This window comes from Lynx rufus, unplaced genomic scaffold (genome assembly GCF_022079265.1).
Source record: "Lynx rufus isolate CCGP_SWC_20201006 ecotype Redwood Valley unplaced genomic scaffold, mLynRuf1.p SCAF_17, whole genome shotgun sequence".
Lineage (NCBI taxonomy): Eukaryota > Metazoa > Chordata > Mammalia > Carnivora > Felidae > Lynx > Lynx rufus.
The window spans coordinates 37,350,997-37,370,774 of NW_025814831.1; the positions used below are offsets into that span (position 1 = coordinate 37,350,997).

The 19,778-nt window shown below is 49.3% G+C and overlaps 1 protein-coding gene across 2 annotated transcripts in view; it reads left to right on the top strand.

Annotated features, from left to right (window-relative positions):
- Positions 1-19,778, top strand: part of SPTB (spectrin beta, erythrocytic) — a 128,334-nt gene that overhangs the window by 75,248 nt on the left and 33,308 nt on the right. For both annotated transcript variants that reach the window (XM_047079510.1, XM_047079511.1), the window contains exons 3-15: positions 2,448-2,599; positions 3,837-4,010; positions 4,998-5,089; positions 5,485-5,565; positions 5,886-6,001; positions 6,449-6,561; positions 7,376-7,563; positions 9,200-9,317; positions 9,941-10,099; positions 10,836-11,138; positions 11,876-12,026; positions 12,628-13,498; positions 14,593-14,730. In XM_047079510.1, the coding sequence (XP_046935466.1) occupies positions 2,448-2,599; positions 3,837-4,010; positions 4,998-5,089; positions 5,485-5,565; positions 5,886-6,001; positions 6,449-6,561; positions 7,376-7,563; positions 9,200-9,317; positions 9,941-10,099; positions 10,836-11,138; positions 11,876-12,026; positions 12,628-13,498; positions 14,593-14,730 (2,656 nt within the window). The remainder of the gene's footprint in view (positions 1-2,447; positions 2,600-3,836; positions 4,011-4,997; positions 5,090-5,484; positions 5,566-5,885; positions 6,002-6,448; positions 6,562-7,375; positions 7,564-9,199; positions 9,318-9,940; positions 10,100-10,835; positions 11,139-11,875; positions 12,027-12,627; positions 13,499-14,592; positions 14,731-19,778) is intronic.

A 19,778-nucleotide genomic window follows, 5' to 3' on the forward strand; every position in this document is an offset into this window, starting at 1 on the left:
CCCATGTCCCCAGCTAAAAGCACTTCTTCACCCTTCGCCAACCACAAATAAATGGGTCTCGTTACCCATGTGATGAAATTTTGGGATTCTTAAAAACAGGAAAAGGAGAAATGAAGAAAGGACTTAAGTTTTTTGACACACTTCTCTCTAAGGGGGCTAAAAATTTTAGCCCTTGCTCAAAGCTCCGTCAGTTAGAAGAGCTAGCCCCTTAAAGAACAGCTCTGGTTTAGGGGCACCTGGGTGGCTTAGTTGGTTAAGCATCTGACTTCTGCTCAGGTCATGATCTCATGGGTTCGTGGGTCCAAGCCCTGTATCGGGCTCTGCTGATAGTTCAGAGCCTGGAGCCTGCTTCGGATTCTATGTCTCCTCCTCTCTCTGCCCCTCCCTTGCTCGTGCTCTCTCTCTTTCTGTCTCTCAAAAGTGAAGAAACATCAAAAAGTTGAAAACAGAACAGTTCTGGTTTCTAGGGAAGGCATCACGGGGTCATGGCGGGTTCTGTTGAGCCCAAACATGCCCCAGAATAAATGCAATTGCTTCTTGTCCAATATATCTTTGAAACTTTAGTTACATTTTACTGAACAGTCCTTGAAATCAGGAAAGTGGTTTAACTTGCCAGCAAAAGAGTAAGGAGGGTTTTTTCACCTGAAACTTTGCCCAGTGGCCTGGTATGAATGGATGCCATTTTAATTTTTTATTTATCTGAGACTCATAGAATCAGTAGTAGTATCTTTCTTCTTCATGGAAGTCTTATTTAGATGGCTGCCATTGAATTCTTCATATAGGACTCCAGAGCCCATCTTATTTATAGCAGAGTATGTCTGCTTCAAGGAAGGGGCTGTCTTTCCTGTCCTTGATTCCCCATCTCCCCCAGAGCCTGGCACCTAGTGGTTGTGCAGTAAACATTGGCTGGATGAATGAATAAGTGAATAATGTGTCTGAGTTCCTCACACTAAAATAGCAGTGCAATAGGAAGGAATTTGATGCTGTGAGCCTCCAGAACCGCCAAAATTATACCCTTGAGGCCGTGCTGGCGGGGCTTCTCTTTTTGTTGTTGTTAAATCAGGTATTTAATAATTTAAAAGGCCAACCTTTCCACGGTTTGGGCTCAGCAGAGCGGACATTGAGCCTGCCCCCAGGGGCTGACATCTCTCCTGGCTAGGCTACTCTGAGTTGCCTTGGCTGTGCCCAACCCCCACGCACCCTCCCCAGGCTTCCTCTGCAACTGTCAGACCAGCCAGCTCCTGCACCGAAACGCCCGAAGCCTGTGGTCACAAACTGTTCACTAGGGACAACAACAAGGGTACACCCTCCTTCCCTCTTCTCCCCCTTTCTCTTTTCTTCCACTCTTCTGTCTTCCGCTCCTCCCCCATTCTTTGTGCTATCCCAGCTTCTCTCTCTCCAGCATCTTGTTCAAGGCTCCCAGCCATAACTGTGCAGGTTACCAGAATCTGGTTTATAGAGGTGCCAAGAGGTACCTCTCCTGAACTGGTGCAGCGAGAAGCCTGGTTAGGGCTGATGCTGATTTCGAGTAGGGATGTCTGTCAGCTTCTCAGGTCTGAAGAGGGAGAACCTCTGCCTGGTATGCTGGGGGTGAGAGAGGCAGCATAATGCAATGGACGGCCCCCAACCCAAACCTCCTGTATGCCTAAACTTGTGCGGATCATACATTCCAACTTGCCTTGCTCACCATTCTTCTCTGCCTGCCAGGAGCTTCTTCAGGGCAGGCAGTTGGTTTTGCTTTTATGTATTATCAGGCCTAGCATGAGCCTCCACCAACGGGAGCTGAGTAAATGTGCACTCAATACAGTACAGCTCTGGAATATCTACTGTGTAGCAGGCGCTAGGCCTTCGGGTTATAGAAGTGAACCAGATAGACAGACAGACTTTGCTTGCAGGAGAGACAGGCTTTCAACTCCTATGAATGTGAAGCAAGACCTAAATGAGAAATGTATATGCAGGGGGTGGGGCACACAAGGGGAGGCCTAACCCCGGCAAGGGGTTGGCAAAAGCTTTCTGGACAAATAGGAGTTAGGTGGAGGGGGTGGGGTGGAGTGGAAGGGCCAGAGAGACCATTCCAGGCAGGGAATGTTTGTTGGATGGGTAGACAGGTGAACCTGGCGTTGAAATCTGAGTTTACTGGTACAAAGGGACAGAGCATTCTGCCAGGCACAGGAAAACAGGTGGCTGAATTAGGCATGCCTAGCCACTGGGCATAGAATGTGGTAGTAGAAGTAATCTCTTCATTGCCCCAGTCCATGGACCCATGTTGCCCAAAGGCTACACTCTGACCGCCAATGTTCCTAGGAAAGGGATGAAATAGGTACCTCAGCCTCCTCTACCAGGGATCAGGGGACCCTGGGATTAAGAAATCCCCTCAGCCCTATGTCACATTGCACACTGACACTGTCACCCCGGGCACCTCACCCAAGGCTCTTCTCCCCACTCAGATGAGCGGGAAGTGGTTCAGAAGAAGACCTTCACAAAATGGGTGAACTCAAACCTGGCTCGTGTGCCCTGTCGCATCACTGACCTCTACAAGGATCTGCGGGATGGACGGATGCTCATCAAGCTCCTGGAGGTGCTCTCTGGAGAGATACTGGTAAAGCCCCTTTCTGTGTCGTGGCCTCTTTCCCTGCACCATGTGGTTGTGCCGTGTCCCCTCTTCAGGAAAGGCATGGTCTGTGGGTATCTCCAATTCTCATGGCCTTCCAAGGTTTCTCCTTTCTTCTTTTGGGAGGTTTCATTGCTTACTGATATGAGATGTCCATGTGGCTTCCTGAGTTCTCTGACCTCTACTCAGAATTCATTGCCTAATGGCCACTCCTACCTCTTCATGCTTCTCCCAGAAGCCATGCAGAGCTCTTGACTTTGTCCACGTGGGGCCTGAGCATCTGTCGCTGGCCTGCAGTGGACCTACCATCTGTTGCCTCATGCAGGCTAAGATGGGTTATTACCCAGTTGGAGAAATTTGCATCCTTCTTGGAACCCAGAAGAAAGCATGGAAGATATTTTCCTGTGTGTTCTGTCACTCTTACAAGTGGAAATTTATTACATGTCCTCTCAGTTGTAACCCACCTGGCAGTAATGTTGTCTCTGAGGGAGAACCAGATGAAGGTTTGTGTTTTGTTCAGTGACTTCCATTATGACCTTGGGCCTATTAGTCAGGATCTTCTTTGCCTTGTTTCCCCCATGGATAAAATGATACCTGTGCCTGATGAAGCACTAAGATCCTTGGGGTTTGAACGAAAAGGTACCACATTCTTCTGTTGCCTTTTCAACTCCAGGCTGCTGCCTTTTACACTGTATTGAAAGCCCACTAGAAAGAGTTACCACTGGGAACCCTTCACATGATGTGGTTACTCCTCAGGGGTGGTCCCCTTAAGTTTTGGCTGGGGCCATTCAGGGATGGAGGAGGAGGCTGGATGCTGGAATAGACCCTGTTGTATCAATCACCAAACAGAAAGCCACTCTTATCACCAACCAACAGTAAATAGTTCTTAGAAATGTGCCTGGCACATAGTAAGTGCTCAATTAACTATCTGTTGTATTACTGCTCTTGAATGTCATTTATTACATACTCAGAAGGCTTTGTTCAGACCCTGGAACTGTACCGACACAGCCCAATTGCAGAGCTCTGGATGCTCAAGGAAGGGGGAGCCTCTGAACTTTGCTGAAAGGATGGGGTTGAAAAGTGGCAAGCAGTGAGCATGAGGGTTGGAGTTTGGCCAGGAGGGTGGAGGGTGGATGCTGATGGCAGGAACTGGTCTAGGCTGCAGCCACCTCCGGGGGTGACCGTGAGGTCCCTCCGTGCCCATGGGGCCAATGCTGTCCTTCAGCCAAAGCCCACGAAGGGGAAGATGCGCATCCACTGCCTGGAGAATGTGGACAAAGCCCTGCAGTTCCTCAAGGAGCAGCGTGTGCACCTGGAAAACATGGGCTCCCATGACATCGTGGATGGCAACCACCGCCTGGTCCTGGGCCTCATCTGGACCATCATCCTTCGCTTCCAGGTGGGTTCCAAGGAGGCAGAGGGAGTGGAGGGAGCCTTAAGGGGCCAGATAGGGCTTAGGAATCTTATAAAATGGTGAATGAAGTGCGAGTATGCACATTCTGGGAGGCTAGAAACCTGTCTTGTGGGACGTTTATAGGAAGAAGGGACCGTCCTCTACATTGCCTGGTCACTGAAGCTCAAGGTGAGCTGTTCAGTCAACAGTGTAGTCTTTTGAGGGAGAAGATGGAAACTAGTAGCTGGGCAGATATCTGACCACAAGATCTGCTTTTGTCCCCTTCCCCCCACATGTGTAACTTTTTGGTTTTTCTTAAATAGTTTGATTCACAAGTTGCGAAAACAATACAGAAGATCTATTTTATGTTTTTCAATCAGAAACTTTTCTCTTCCCACCCTGAAATTCAAGGTTCATTATCTGTAAGGAAGTTGAGAAAGTGCAAGGGAAGGAAAGCAGGGCCTTCCACATGCTGGCTTGGGGACAGAAAGAATCTAGTCCTGAGGCAGGGAAGGCAGGGAGGAAGAAGACAGCACACAATTCCCAGACTGAAGAGCTCATCCAAGGGGTCTTGGATATCCCACTTCACTCTCTGTCGGTGCTTATAGTTAAGCAGTAATAATGGCAGAATTGGGGAGAATGAAAGGTAAGAGGAGCTACTAATCAAACATACAGTCCCTTTCAATATTCATGTTGTTCCGTGCAGGGCACTGTTACTCAGAGGAGGATTTGGGGTATCTTGTTTATTCTCAGTACCCCATTAGTCATCAGGTTAGAGCTGTCTCCTCCAACATGAGGAAGCCATCTCCGTCCTGTGCAGCTGACTAAGGCAGAGAAACGGGCCACTGGGATGCAGGGCCTTAAGCTGTGGTGTTGCTGCAGGGCTGACAATGCAGATGGGTGGCTAAGAAGGAAGAAAGAGGGAGGGAGAGAAGGAAGGCACAGAGCCAGATGCAAATCTAATTCCTCCCTCTCTTGTTCCTGCACCCCTAGATTCAGGACATTGTTGTCCAAACAATGGAAGGTCGTGAGACACGCTCAGCCAAGGATGCATTGCTATTATGGTGTCAGATGAAGACAGCAGGGTATGTCCTGGGAATCAGTTCATTACTACATTCCCCACCACGCCCTTACTTCCCCCAAGTACTGCCATACCCAGGGAACATCACCCAGAACTGTAGCAGCATTGGGGTAACTGACGCAAAATTTATCCTGACCTGATTCTTAGAGGCCTGAAATTCAGCATTCCTTTCCAGAGTTGCCTGGGCCAGACTCTGTCTGGGGTCTGTTGGGTGTGTGTGTCTCTTGGGCCCCCCTTATGGAGGAGCCTCTTCTTGTGACTTAACCGCTGTCTGTTGTTGAAGGGGCTCAAGAAGGGATGGATACATTTCTCTCTTGTGTATTAGTTTGTCGGTGTAGACACTTTTTGAGACCCCCAAAGAATCAATTTCTTAGGTCTTATTGTTTCTTTTGGATGCAGCTACCCCCAGGTCAATGTGACCAACTTCACCTCCAGCTGGAAGGATGGCCTGGCCTTTAACGCTCTGATACACAAACACCGGTAAGGGAGAGGAGAGGGCTGTGGAAACGAAACCAAACACCTGGGCTGTTTGGATACATTTTACTCAACATGTAGGTTCCTGTTCAAGCTTCCCTGGAATGTTCTCTCCACTGGGCCTTCTCTCACCCTCAGCATCCCTGCCTCCCTGAAATTCAGTCATGCCCACTGCCCCCTCCCCTTGTACTAGTGTTCACAGCTGGCCCCCTCCTGCTCCTGTCTCCTTTGACTTCTGCCCAGCATCCTTGCTTTGTGCTGGGGCAGCTCTCTTGGTGGGGGATGCCATGGCCACTCCCCTTTTAACAGCCTGGCCTTGTCCCCAGGCCTGACCTGATCGACTTTGATAAGCTGAAGGACTCCAATGCACGACACAACCTTGAGCATGCGTTTGATGTGGCTGAGCGTCAGCTGGGCATCATCCCGCTCCTCGACCCTGAAGGTGAGCTACACCTGCTCCAGTCCTCTGCTGCAGTGATGGGCAGTGATGGGAGCCAGTGCTCAGGCTGGAGGGAGCCCCAAACTGGCAGGGCACCTGGAGGAGTCTAGGCCTGGTGCTGGGCCAGGCGTGGACACAGCGAGGGGACAGTGGCTGGACCAGGGCTCTGCTCCGGGCCTGCTCTTCAGATCCAAGGTGGTTCCCCACATTTGTCTGGCCCAACTGGGGGCCCACTTGTAGTCTTTGGATCCTTCTTTTTACTTCTTTCATCATTTGTGGTCCTAATATGGATTTGATCCTCTCGCTAAAATTGCAAACACTTATTCTTTCATTCTCACCCCTCTGTTTGTCACTTGGGTCCTGTAGTTGAATTTTATGCTATAGGAACAGGGAGATAAGCCCTCTGAGCCTGACATTTGGGTTCTGAGAGCACACCCTTTCCTCTTGCAGATGTCTTCACAGAAAACCCTGATGAAAAATCCATTATTACCTATGTGGTGGCATTTTACCACTATTTCTCCAAGATGAAGGTGCTGGCAGTGGAGGGCAAGCGTGTCGGCAAGGTACAAAGCCGTTTCATAACCAGAGTGTCCCCCGTTTCCCTGTTTGTCACACCGAGATGCTTCTTTTCTACTCTAAGAGCTTTGTGTATAGGCCCTGGCTGCAGTGGGGGGGTTATAGATCACTCCCCACCAACTTCCTCTGAAGCCAAACATTGCCAAGTTAATGGCTCCCAAGCTGAATTCCAAAGCAATTTGATGGTCTGTCCTGAAAGATGTCCTAGCCTGCAGCTCTGAGCCCATCTTCCACCGGCACACCCAGATCTCATGAACATTTCCACAGGAACACGATGGGCTTTTATTTATTAGTTTATTGTGGTTCTGGGCCTCTTAGCTCCTGTGGTATATCAGGATCCCATCACACTGTATGGACCCTCATGCCAGATTCCTTTCCCCTGCTGGTCCACAGCTCCCCAAGGGCAGAGACCATTTCTCATTCTTCTTGTGTGTCTGGCATTTAGTGAAGACAGTGCCTCTAGAAACCCTGGATTCCTAATAATGCATTTTAAAATAAACAAGACCTTGGTCTTTCTAGTAGCTGCTGTCCTGGCACAGCAAGCTTTACTAGTGTTTTACAGGGTCAGGGGTAGGGTGGAGCTGCCCCTGAGCCCTAGCACAGCTAGCTTCTTACTAATGTTTCCAGTCTACTCTCAGTCCATTCCTCCTGCCTTAGCAGTGCTGTTGGGCTCAGGGAACAAACCCAACATGGAACATTCCAGTTTTGGAGAAGAGGACCACCTTCATTGTGGTCCCCATTGGTGGCCTCATTGATGTCATTGTTCTTCTGATAAGGATAAGTAATAAAGTGGTTCCCTAGGTAATTGACCATGCCATTGAGACTGAGAAGATGATTGAAAAGTACAGTGGGCTGGCCTCTGACCTGCTCACCTGGATTGAGCAGACCATCACTGTCCTGAACAGCCGCAAGTTTGCTAACTCCCTGACAGGCGTCCAGCAACAACTCCAGGCCTTCAGCACCTACCGCACCGTGGAGAAGCCACCCAAGTAAGGGCCTTGGCACTTGGAGGGTGGGCATCAGTGCTAAGAAACTGCCAAGGTAGAGCCAGTCTCTGAGCCTTGAGAAGTGTATCCAGGAGGTATATCCTAGAAACTAGAGAGCTTCACATCTGTCATCTACTTCATCCCCACCCTGCCTCCCTGCTCCCAAGCCATCAGCCTGTAGGAAATGGGCACTGATGAGTAACCCTTAACTCATAGCCAAAGAAAGTACTTTCCCAGATCCCTGAAGGGGAGCAGGAGTGAAATCTCAGACTTCTGAGTCTCTTCAAAGAACCTGTGCTGGAATGTTCCTCTCCTCTGTGCACTGAGCCATGCTTTTGCTATCTGGTAATGACCTCTATATTCTCAGCCCCAGAGCTCTCTGTGTGGGGTCCTGTTGGTCGTCAGGTACATCCTGTTTCTCTCTCATCTGTCACTGCTCATCAACACAGCATTAGGCTGCCTCTTGAGACCCCTGCTTCACCCCAGTGTGTGCAGGGCCTGTGCACATGTGTGCGTACATAGGCACAAACAGAACCATACGTGCACATACAGACACACCCATAAAAACATGCATGCAGGTACGCACAGACACGGGGGCATTCCATCTCACCTGCTGTTAGCTGGTCCAGCTCTTCTGAAACAGATTTCTAGCTCACTGGTGGTGCCCTCCCCCTCACCTCCCACACTCTTCATTCATGACTCTCAAACAGAGAAAGATGAGACATGGAGTCTAGAATGTACTGTAAACAAGCATCTGGTTTCTGGCCTGACACTAACCCACTTTTAAAGTCCTAAATCCAGTACAGATAACATCCCCTGTGCATCTACCAGGCAGTGCACCACAGGGGTGAGCAGATGGTGCTCTGGGCTATAGCCCTCTTGAAGTGACTGAGTGGTCAGCTCTGTCAGGCTTGCCTCAGGGTAGGGACCTTGTTTATAGCCAGTCTTCGACTGCTACGTGGAGGATGCAGAAGTAGGTAGATACTTGTGTACATACGGAAATGTGAAAGTACCCAGTTACCTTGAGCTTAGACCTTTGGTTCCAGACATTCGCCCCGCTGTCAGTTCTCATCTCCTATACCTATTACCACCCTGGAGCCCAGTCTTTCCTCCCCACTCAGATGCATCTGGCCTTTAGGACTTGTCCAGAGGGCTGGTTCATTAGTACTCAAGTGAAAGTTGCTCTCAGTACAATATGTTCTTACATGGATAATGAGGCTTCTAAGGTTTATTTGGCTCACTCAGTAAAAAGCTGACTAAAGAGCTAGTCAGAAGCCTTCATCATTTCAGAACAGGGAAGAGTTTTTTTGTGTCAATTGGTAAAGCTTGGTATCTGCAGGAATTATTGGAATACTCCAGTTAGCCATTCCCCTGTGGAAGCAAATGATAAGCAAACACTGTGGTGGCTGTTGTGTTTTTTCTGGTTTGTGTTATAAAGACTTAACCCTGAGCAGATCACAGTTGGTGAGTATGATAGATTTCTTAACAGGTAAGTAAACCTACACATCCTCTTTACTTTTTGTTTTTAAGGAAAACATGCTTTGCTATCCCAGCTCCAAGATGCCAGTGTTCCATTTTGACTTCAGCAAAAAATATGGGGACCTCGACACTAATTTCCCTACCTCTGTTTTCTCAACAGGTTTCAGGAGAAGGGTAATCTGGAAGTCCTACTGTTTACCATCCAGTCCCGGATGAGAGCCAACAATCAGAAAGTGTATACACCTCACGATGGGAAACTAGTGTCTGACATCAACCGGGTATGGCGGTGTTTTTTGTTACACATTGCCAGTGGTTTGACTGAGTTTCTGATAAGGGCACAGGGAATGGTTACTGGGCAGGATTAAACCAAGCCACCTTCTGTAGTGTTATTAACTGCACATGCTGGCTGTTTGGGAATGCTCTCTGAACCTCGTTCTGAGAGGTCTGACTCCACTCACACTGTCCATTAATTCAGCCCCCTGTTCAGATGCCCAGAGTCCATTCTTGGAGCCAGTTTTATAGCTTAGTTTCTCTGACTATGGGATGAATATGAACTAATTAGAAGGGAAATGCTTTCTGGTACTTCAGAGGTTTGGAGGCTTAGCATCACTTGGACGTCCTAAATTGAAAGTAGCCATTTAGTCAGTGAGAATTTACTGAGCACCCACAGAGGCGAGTAACATTATATTAGGCCAAGAGTCTAAGGCAGGTTTAGTGGAGGAAGGAACTGGGAGGTCAGGACCAGTGCTCCCCAAGTCTTTGGTAGCCAAAAGATGGACTGAACTTTAATCTAGGCTCTGCTTAGATTCCTGAAATCACTCAGTGTCGGGTGAAAGAGACAGAACCCTCAAACTTAGGTGTTCCCCTATGCCCCAAGAGTTCTCCTGTGTCCCTCACACAGGCCTGGGAAAGCCTGGAGGAAGCTGAGTATCGGCGGGAGCTGGCCCTGAGGGAGGAGCTCATTCGGCAGGAGAAGCTGGAGCAGTTGGCCCGACGCTTTGACAGAAAGGCCGCCATGAGAGAGACGTGGCTCAATGAAAACCAGCGCCTCGTGGCTCAGGTAGTGGGGGACACACTGGGGATGGCAGGAGGCAGAAGCTTTCCAGAGCCCCAGCAGTGAGCTGGGCTGGAGCCCCAGCTGGCCTCTCAGTGGCAGTGGGATAAGCCTCTCCACAGGCCTTGCGGCCCTGCTCCCCATGACTGGGTAAATCAGCATTCACGTTTGAGGAAGAACTCTCCGTGGACTCTGACCTCTAGGATCACGTCATATTTCACTAGCCAAAAATTGACCCCAGGGCTGATTCTCCATAAGAGCATCTGTTCCTTTCCATTTAGAGCTTGGACTCAAATGTCCAGGAAGGGGAAAGCCAGCATTCTGAGAGAATTGGAGAGTGTGCGTGCATCCTAGATAGCATGGGAGTGAGCCATCTGTTTACAGCTGCATGGCTTCCAAGTGAGAAGCAGCCCCTTCCTGCCCAGAATCGGGCAGGTCCATTCAAGGCAGGGCAGTGAGTGCCAGCAGGCTGCAAAAGGGCTTGGTCAGTCACTTAGACACGGCATACCCACGTGTATGGCACAGTGAATAAAATTATGAGCTTCTTTTAAAGGCTCTTGTAAGACATTTAGTCTTTGGAACTTGGCTTTGATAAGCTAGGCTGAGAAAAACAGCAGAATGCACCCCTCGGACGGGCTTTCCCATCCAGCAGTTGTTCTGAAGGGACCCGCCATTTCTCTGTGCTTGGGGACTGGCCAAGGGGAGCCTGACTGAGCCACCTGCTTTCCTCCGCACGGGACAGGACAACTTTGGGTATGACCTGGCAGCCGTGGAGGCCGCCAAGAAGAAGCATGAAGCCATCGAGACCGACACAGCTGCTTACGAGGAGCGGGTGAGGGCCCTGGAGGACCTGGCCCAGGAGCTAGAGAAGGAGAATTACCATGACCAGAAGCGCATCACTGCCCGCAAGGACAACATCCTGCGCCTGTGGAACTATCTGCAGGAGCTGCTGAGGGCCCGGCGCCAGCGACTGGAGACAACCCTGGCCCTGCAGAAGCTCTTCCAGGACATGCTGCACAGCATTGACTGGATGGATGAGATCAAGGTGAGCCCCGGAGGCTGCCCATCCCCCACCGCCTCCCACCCCTCCCCACCAGCCCTACCTCAGCACTGGCCCTGCAGTTAGCTGTGCTTCCTTAGATGCCTCCCAGCCGAACATGCCTCTGGCCCAAAATGGAGAAACTGAGGCAGTATGGTGTCTGGCTGCATCCACCTATCAACTGCTTGTCTCCCTCTGCTCCAGACAAGTCACCAACCCAGGTCCACTGTATTTCGGGTGATCAAAACATCTTGGGTTTATGGTAGCACAGGTGCCAACCTACAGGACCTAGAAGTGATAGACATGAATCAGGAGCTTGGAGAATCCGGCCCCAACTAATCCCAGTTTGAGTCTGGTTAGAATCCAGACTTCCCAGCATAGGAGCAACCAAGAAGTCTGACTCTCCTCTCCCTCCACTGCAGTGGGTCTCGCTGAGGATGCACATCAGACCAACCATGGAGCTTTCTAAAAATACACATGCCCAGGCCCCAAACCTTGAGACAGATGCAGGAGATCGAGTGTGGGGCTTGAGCTTCTGAAAAACGTTCCATGCATGATTCTGAAAGGCACTCCCACTAGGAAGTCCTCTATAGCTTCCATGCTGAGCAGCAAGCATCTTCCAGCTGCATCTGACTCCCAGGCCCCCATACCATGGATGCTTCCTTTGGAGGGGTCTCTTCTCCTAGCAGGTATGTGACTTCACCTCTCCTTTTCCCCTCTACCCGGTCTGTCCTCTTTGCCAGGCTCACCTCTTGTCTGCTGAGTTTGGGAAGCATTTGTTGGAGGTCGAGGACTTGCTACAGAAGCACAAGTTGATGGAAGCTGACATCGCCATCCAAGGGGACAAAGTGAAGGCCATCACTGCGGCCACCCTGCAGTTCACTGAGGGGAAAGGTGAGGCCACGGATGTCTCCCTGTTGAGATCTCTGAAGCCAGAGCCCTATGCTCTGGCCCAGCGTTCTAGCACCTCAACTTGGATAAATCCTCCAGCTTTAGAATTCTGCTTCTTTCATCAACTAAGGTGCAAAAGAGAAGCTTGAAGGAGAGCAAAATTCTCCAGATAGCAGGCAACTGCTTCAGTAATCTAGAATCAGAAGGTGTTCCTAAGCACCAATAAGGCATCATCTGCCTTCCATTCACTCTGCTAGTTCAAGATACAGCAGAGACCATTTAGAATTATAGCTTTGGGTCTTAAAGATCCTGATGCCTCCTTGAAGAATCATCTTGAAATCTGTGCCTGGGCCTTTTAAAAAAGAATTTCGTGTTACGCGTTTCTACCAAGAGCCGACCCACCTTATTCCTGAATTGTTAATGGGAACTAATTATAAAGAACTTGGCCTGTCCTCTGAGCAACTGGGAACTCTGTGTCCACTTCCAAAGCCCCAGTGAGATGGCAGGTTCTAGATTGTGTGGTTCTAGCCTGGCAACTGATCCAAGGCTTGCCCACAAACAAAACCCTTACCTCTTTTGCCTTCCCTTCTTTCATTCCTCCCAGGATACCAGCCTTGCGACCCCCAGGTTATCCAGGACCGTATCAGTCACCTGGAGCAGTGCTTTGAGGAGCTGAGCAACATGGCAGCTGGACGGAAGGCCCAGTTGGAGCAGTCCAAACGGCTCTGGAAGTTCTTCTGGGAGATGGACGAGGCCGAGAGCTGGATCAAGGAGAAGGAGCAGATCTACTCTTCCCTGGACTATGGCAAAGACCTGACGAGTGTGCTCATCCTTCAGCGCAAGCACAAGGCCTTTGAGGATGAGCTCCGAGGGCTGGACACCCACCTGGAGCAGATCTTCCAGGAGGCAGAGGGCATGGTCGCACGTAAGCAATTTGGGCACCCACAGATTGAGGCCCGAATCAAGGAGGTGTCTGCACAGTGGGACCAGCTGAAGGAGCTGGCTGCATTTCGCAAGAAGAACCTCCAGGATGCTGAGAACTTCTTCCAGTTCCAGGGTGATGCTGACGACCTAAAGGCCTGGCTGCAAGATGCCCACCGGCTGCTCTCAGGTGAAGACGTGGGACAGGATGAGGGGGCCACACGGGCCCTGGGGAAGAAGCATAAGGACTTCCTGGAGGAGCTGGAGGAGAGCCGCGGGGTGATGGAACATCTGGAACAGCAGGCCCAGGACTTCCCCCAAGAGTTTCGGGATTCCCCAGATGTGACCAACCGGCTGCAGGCCCTTCGGGAGCTCTACCAGCAGGTGGTGGCCCAGGCAGACCTGCGTCGGCAGAGGCTGCAGGATGCTCTGGACCTGTATACGGTGTTTGGGGAGACAGATGCCTGTGAGCTGTGGATGGGTGAGAAGGAAAAGTGGCTGGCCCAGATGGAAATCCCAGACACACTGGAGGACCTGGAGGTCGCACAGCACAGGTCAGAGCCTGGCTTTCTCTCCCTCAGCTCCCCGCACTATGGCCCTGCACTGTAGGAACAACCTCTAGATCAGGAGAGCTCTCTCTGAGAGGGGACGGGATACCCTTAATTGCTCAGGCCATGCACCAGAGTCATGGGTTTTAATCAGGCTCTGTGGCTTTGGGTACTTTGCCCCCTGGGGCCTTCCTTAAAATAACACAGGGGATCTTTCTAGTCCAGTTATTCAATTACTTTTCGGCCACAGCAGTCTTTGTTCAAATGAATTGTATATAGAACCTCTGACATATAACACAGAGGAAAGTAGAACTGTTTGGTTAAGGGGGAGGTGAGAAGTCGGAGCCTCACCACCTCTAGCTCTCTATGGCAGTCACTAAGCCACAGAGCCCGAAATGGCCACAGGGACCAGTTTGCAAACTACTGGTCTGTAAGGCCACTCTCCTGTCCAGTATTCTGATTCTATCCGCACTCGGGCATGGGGGAGCATGCCCCCAGTCTGGACGGCACTCCAAGTGTCTTAAGTACAGAACTAGAGAGTTGAGGAGGAGAGGTCACTCCCTAGAGTGTGCTGGGGTGGGCCCAGGGTGCTGGAGAGACCTGGTCTCTTATCCCAGAAGGGTCAGCTTGCATAACTACACCCTGCCCCCAGAGGCTCCCCCTTCTCCTACCCGGGGACAGAGCACCTGGCTGGGGAGGGTATCCTTCAGGTGAAGGTATCAAGGCCAGTGGAATTAGGGCCAAAGAGTAGCAGCTGTGGCAGTGGAGACACGGCAGGTGTTCTTTGAGGTGATCAACCCCACCCCCACTCCAACATACACACCTCTTCTTTCCCCTCTGCCTCTCCATTGAGCCAATGGCCTATGTGGTAAGCAACCAGCTGTTTACTAGCCTGGTCCAAGAAATGCCAAACTATGAAATTGGACCCATGAATCAGAAAATAGAGTCTGTCAGCATTACTTTTTCCTTTCTGCCCCCTTACCCGGTCACATGTATTTAGGAGATGGAAGGAGAAAGGAGAGTTCCAGGTTCCAGAGACAGGGCAGTAGGCCAAGTGCCCAGGCTGCCTCCCCAGTCCTCATCTTCTCTGTCCCTATCAGGTTTGACATCCTGGACCAGGAGATGAAGACGTTGATGATACAGATTGACGGCGTGAACCTTGCTGCCAACAGCCTGGTAGACAGCAGCCACCCTCGCAGTGGGGAAGTGAAGCAGTACCAGGACCACCTGAACAGCAGGTGGGGTGTGGGTAGGGCTGGGGGCTGAGGGCATCTTCTCTGGGCCACTGACACACCCTTGGGGTATGGCCCCAAAGTCAGGATTCCTGCTAGGCACTGTTGGGTTTGTACCCTCAGAGCTCCTGTCTTTCTCAGTCACAGTCTTCTTCTGACCATGGACTGTAGCAACAAGGGGTGAACAGCGCTGCACTCACCACACAGGGTGGGCTGTATCCTGTGTGATGGAGGAAACGTTCTGAGCGCGCTTGTAGTTAGAATCAGGCCATAAGGCACTCATGCCACATTTCCCCAGACATTCGTAGGCAGGAAAAATTGCTTTCTGAGAGCTCTTAAGTACTGTCCATAAAAGAGAGCTCCTGCCTGTGCCAAAATGCAGCATCGATAATGAGGCTGGCTTGAATGAGCAGGAGAATTAGCAGGAAGCCTTGAGCTCGCTTTGTGGCTGGAACAAAAAACAGCCCCTAAGGAACCTTTAGAGAGGGGGTGCTTTCTGTCCAAGGCATAATTGCCATGAGTTCCTCAAGGATCTCTGAGGATAGCACATGCCTGTGTTCCCTTTGTTACCTTGGGCCCTGCAGACACAATACCACATGTTTACCACCTCCCTGTTGCCCCAGTTCCTTTCCCCACACTTATGTCGGGGCTTTGCTCTGCCTGAAGCAATCTGGGAGGTGGAGTTAGGTAAGACCCCGTTGTACTAAAAAAAAAAAAAAAAAAAAAAAAAAAGGCTCAGCCTAATAGAGACTCTGGTGGGGGCCCAGTGGGAGGCGGAGGGTGACAGGGATACTTCAGAGTCACTAGAACAGGACCGATTATGTCAGCATCTAATGACAGAGACTGAGGTCAGGAGATTCCTCTGTAATGTGAAGTTTGTGCAGAGGAGGAAGATGACTTTTTGATCTTCTTTAGGCTTGGACATAATGAGGGTGTGTGTGTGTGTGTGTGTGTGAGAGAGAGAGAGTGTACAAGTGTGTGTGTGTGTGTGTGCGTGCGTGCGTGCAAGACAGGAAGAACTTGTCAGTTATGTATCTGTTGCCTTCATGAGAATGATCTTCATAAATCCTGAAGCTGTGAACCATCCTAAGTGAAATACGTCAAGGCACTTGCCATCCTTAGGTGAGAGAAAACCTGAGGTGTGAAATGGTAAGATGGTTTTCTCGTTAAATCTGAGAGTTGAAACATACCTGCGAAGTCATCTAATCTGGCTGACTACTCCAGACCGCTGTTCTTGTACAGACACTTACAGGGGTGGGTAGCTCACCCCTTCACCATGCAGCCCACCCCATTTGGAGGCAACTCCCTTGGTTAGAAGGTCTGACCTCCTAGTGAATGGAAATCTCCTTCCTTGAAATTTGTAGACCTTGGTTCTGGCCCTGCCCTTTAGAGAAATAAAAACTTATTATGAGTCTTCTTTCACGTGATAGCTCTTCAAATATGTATTTTTTAAATAACTGTGATTCTTCGCCTCTGCCCACAGCCTACCCCCATGCCACTGCCATTCTCCCTACCAGAGAGCATTCTCGTCCAACTCTACATTCCAAATCAGGCCCATCCTTTAGACCAGTTCAGGTGCCTCTTTTTCCCAGTGTCCAAGATGAAAACCGTTCTTTCCCTCCTTTGTACTGGTTCAGAGCTTTATAGTCTACCTTCCATTATAATTACTTTTATCCTGAAGAACTTTCCTGCTAGACTAGAAGCAAATGAAGAGCAGTATCTTTACTGCCCACAGTGCTTTGAGCAACAAGCATATAGTTGAGCTTTCCTCTGTTTGGAATATTCTCTTTCCAAATATCCACTTGGCCACTACTAGGAGTTTATCCAAGGGATACAGGAGTGCTGATGCATAGGGGCACATGTACCCCAATGTTTATAACAGCACTGTCAATAATAGCCAAATTATGGAAAAAGCCCAAATATCCATCAACTGATGAATGGCTAAAGAAGATGTGGTTTATATATACAATGGAATGCTACTTGGCAATGAGAAAGAATGAAGTCATGCCATTTGTAACAACATGGATGGAACTGGAGGGTATTATGCTAAGTGAAATAAGTCAGAGAAAGATATCCTATGTTTTCACTCATATGTGGAGTTTGAGAAACTTAACAGAAGACCAGGGGGAAGGGAAAGGGGGAAAAATAGTTTCAAACAGAGAGTGAGGCAAACCATAAGAGACTCTTAAATACAGAGAATAAATTGAGGGTTGAAGGGGGTGGGGGGAGGGGAAAATAGGTGATGGGTATTGAGGAGGGCACTTGTTGGAATGAGCACTGGGTGTTGTATGCAAGTTATGAATCATGGGAATCTACTCCCAAAACCAAGAGCACATTGTATACTCTGTATGTTAGCTAACTTGACAATAAATTATATTTAGAAAAAAATAAGTAACAGGATGCCTGGGTGGCTCAGTTGAGTGTCCGACTTTGGCTCAGGTCATGATCTCACGGTTTGTGGGTTTGAGCTGTGCTTCGGGATCTGTGCTGAAAGCTCAGAGCTTGGAGCCTGCTTCAGATTCTGTGTCTCCCTCTCTCTCTGCCCCTCCCCCACTTGTACTCTGTCTCTGTCTCTCGAAAATAAATAACAAAAACATTAACAAAAAAATTATTTTAAGAAAATGAATAAATGTTAAAAAAATAAAAAAGTAAAGAATAAAATGACAAGAAATATGCAAAGTGAATGTGAAGGAAGCGGAACAAAACTTGAAAAGGAAGAGAAGTATGCCATATTCTTTGATAGAAGGACTTACCATGATAATGTCAAAACAAAGCCTTATGTATTTAAGGCCCGAAAATCCACATATGCGCGCGCGCGCGCAAACACACACATGGCTTACTCCCTTATATTATTCAGACTCAGCTTATTGGAACAGCCTTCACTGACCACCCAGTTGAAAACATCACTACCTACTTCCTACCCAGCCCCGCTGCCTCTATCTCATTATGTTGCTTTACTTTTTCATTGTACCTATCACCACTTGATGAATTATGGACTTACTTATCTGTCTCTGCTCATTCAAATGAGAGCAAGTACTTTGCTTTGTTCATTGCTACGTCCGTAGAGCCTAGAACAGTGCCTGGCAAAAGGCACATGACAGTTGCATGATAAATATTTAGTGAATGAGTGAACAGGGACACAACTGAAATCTCTTCTGCCAGGCTTGGCCCATATGAGTCATTCAAGCACTTACTGAATAAGTGATTACCTTCATACGCTGTATACGTTCCATTTTTTTTTAATGTTTATTTTTGAGATTGAAAGCGAGAGCGAGCTGGGGAGGGGCAGAGAGGAAGACACAGAATCTGAGGCAGACTCCAGGCTCTGAGCTGTCAGCACAGAGCATAGTGTGGGGCTCAAACCATGAACCACAAGATCATGACCTGAGCCAAAGTTGGAGGCTTAATGGACTGAGCCATCTACACACCCCAATTCCATTTTTTTTTTAATGATCTTGGCCCAGGACCAAACCTGAACTGACTGGCCTCACCAGGGCTGACTGGAGTGGTTCTGTCAGCTTCTTCCATCTTAGAGACAGTGCAGCAGGAGCAACTAGACTTAATTCCCAGCCCATCCTCTCTGTGGTCTCTGCTGGTGGCTGTGGTGAGGCCACACCAGGAAAGGCCTAGAAAATCACCACAGAGCTTCTTGCATGGAGGCACAGAATTTCCCAGGAATCAGGGACTTCTCTGTCTAGGAGAGAAACTGCAAAATCTTTGGGCTCTTGCTCTTCTCTGTCCTGGTATTCCCAGTTCCTCCTAGCCTATCTCCCACTTCTCTTTGCAGACCTCTCACCCCTCTTTAGCAGCTGTTGTCACACCTTGGGAGTACCCACCTTGCCCTCTCCCCAGGCCATTTGCCTAGTTGTTCAGCCTCCTTCCCCCAGGTTCTGAGGGTACAAAGAGGAGTAAGATACTCAGGACCCAATCCTTAGATCAGTACAGTGGTGGTGCTGGAGAGCTGCTCATTGAGATTCAACTCTGATGTCCACCACAAAACCTGCCCCCATCACCCTCACAGTGTCCTTAGTTCTCTCTGCCTGGTGTACATAGTACTTTATACCAGTTATTTTGTGAGCTTGTCTTAATTTCTCTCTAAATCATACACTCCATAAGGTGAATTCTGACTATGACTATGTTCTCCCAACAGCTAACATAATACTTATTATACCCTGTGGGTATTCAAGAAAGATGAGCTCAGCAAATGAGCACTCAGCACACTCTTAAGTGCTTCCATATTACTTACTTATTACATATTACTCAGAATGAGTAAACTTGGGTCCAAGGAAAGGGTCTCTGGTGGCCTCGGCCCATGCTGATGCCCAGCTCTTTAGAAGAAGCTTACTGGGGGCTGCAGACCAACCCCAGGTTCCAGAACATCTGCCAGACCTTTGCGTATTTCCCATTTTCATTCTGGCAGTGCATCTTAAGGTCAAGATTATATTATCCATTTCTCAATTATAATCCCAGTTTCTCCCTTCCTCTTCCTCCTCCTCCTCCATAAGGCCACTTTTATTTTCTTTTTAGAGAGAGAGAGAGAGAGAGAGAGAGAGAGAGAGAGAGAGAGTGTGTGTGTGTGTGTGTGTGTGTGTGTGTGTGTGTGTGTGTGTGTGTAGGAGAAGGGGAGAGGAAGAGGGGAGAGAGAATCTTAAGCATGCTCCATGCCCAGCATGGAGCCTGACTCAGCATGGACCCTGGGATCATGGCCTGAGCTGAAATCAAGAGTCAGATGTTCAACTGACCGAGCCACCCAAGCACCCCAGGCCTCTTTTCTTTTAGAAACAAGGTGACCTTTGGGGCACCTGGGTGGCTCAGTCGGTTAAGCAGCCGACTTCGGCTCAGGTCATGATCTCGCGGTCCGTGATTTCGAGCCCCGTGTCAGGCTCTGTGCTGACAGCTCAGAGCCTGGAGACTGTTTCAGATTCTGTGTCTCCCTCTCTCTGACCCTCCCCCGTTCATGCTCTGTCTCTCTCTGTCTCAAAAATAAATAAATGTTAAAAAAAAAAAAGTAACAAGGTGACCTTTTTAGGCCTTGGGCACTGTGAACATGGTCT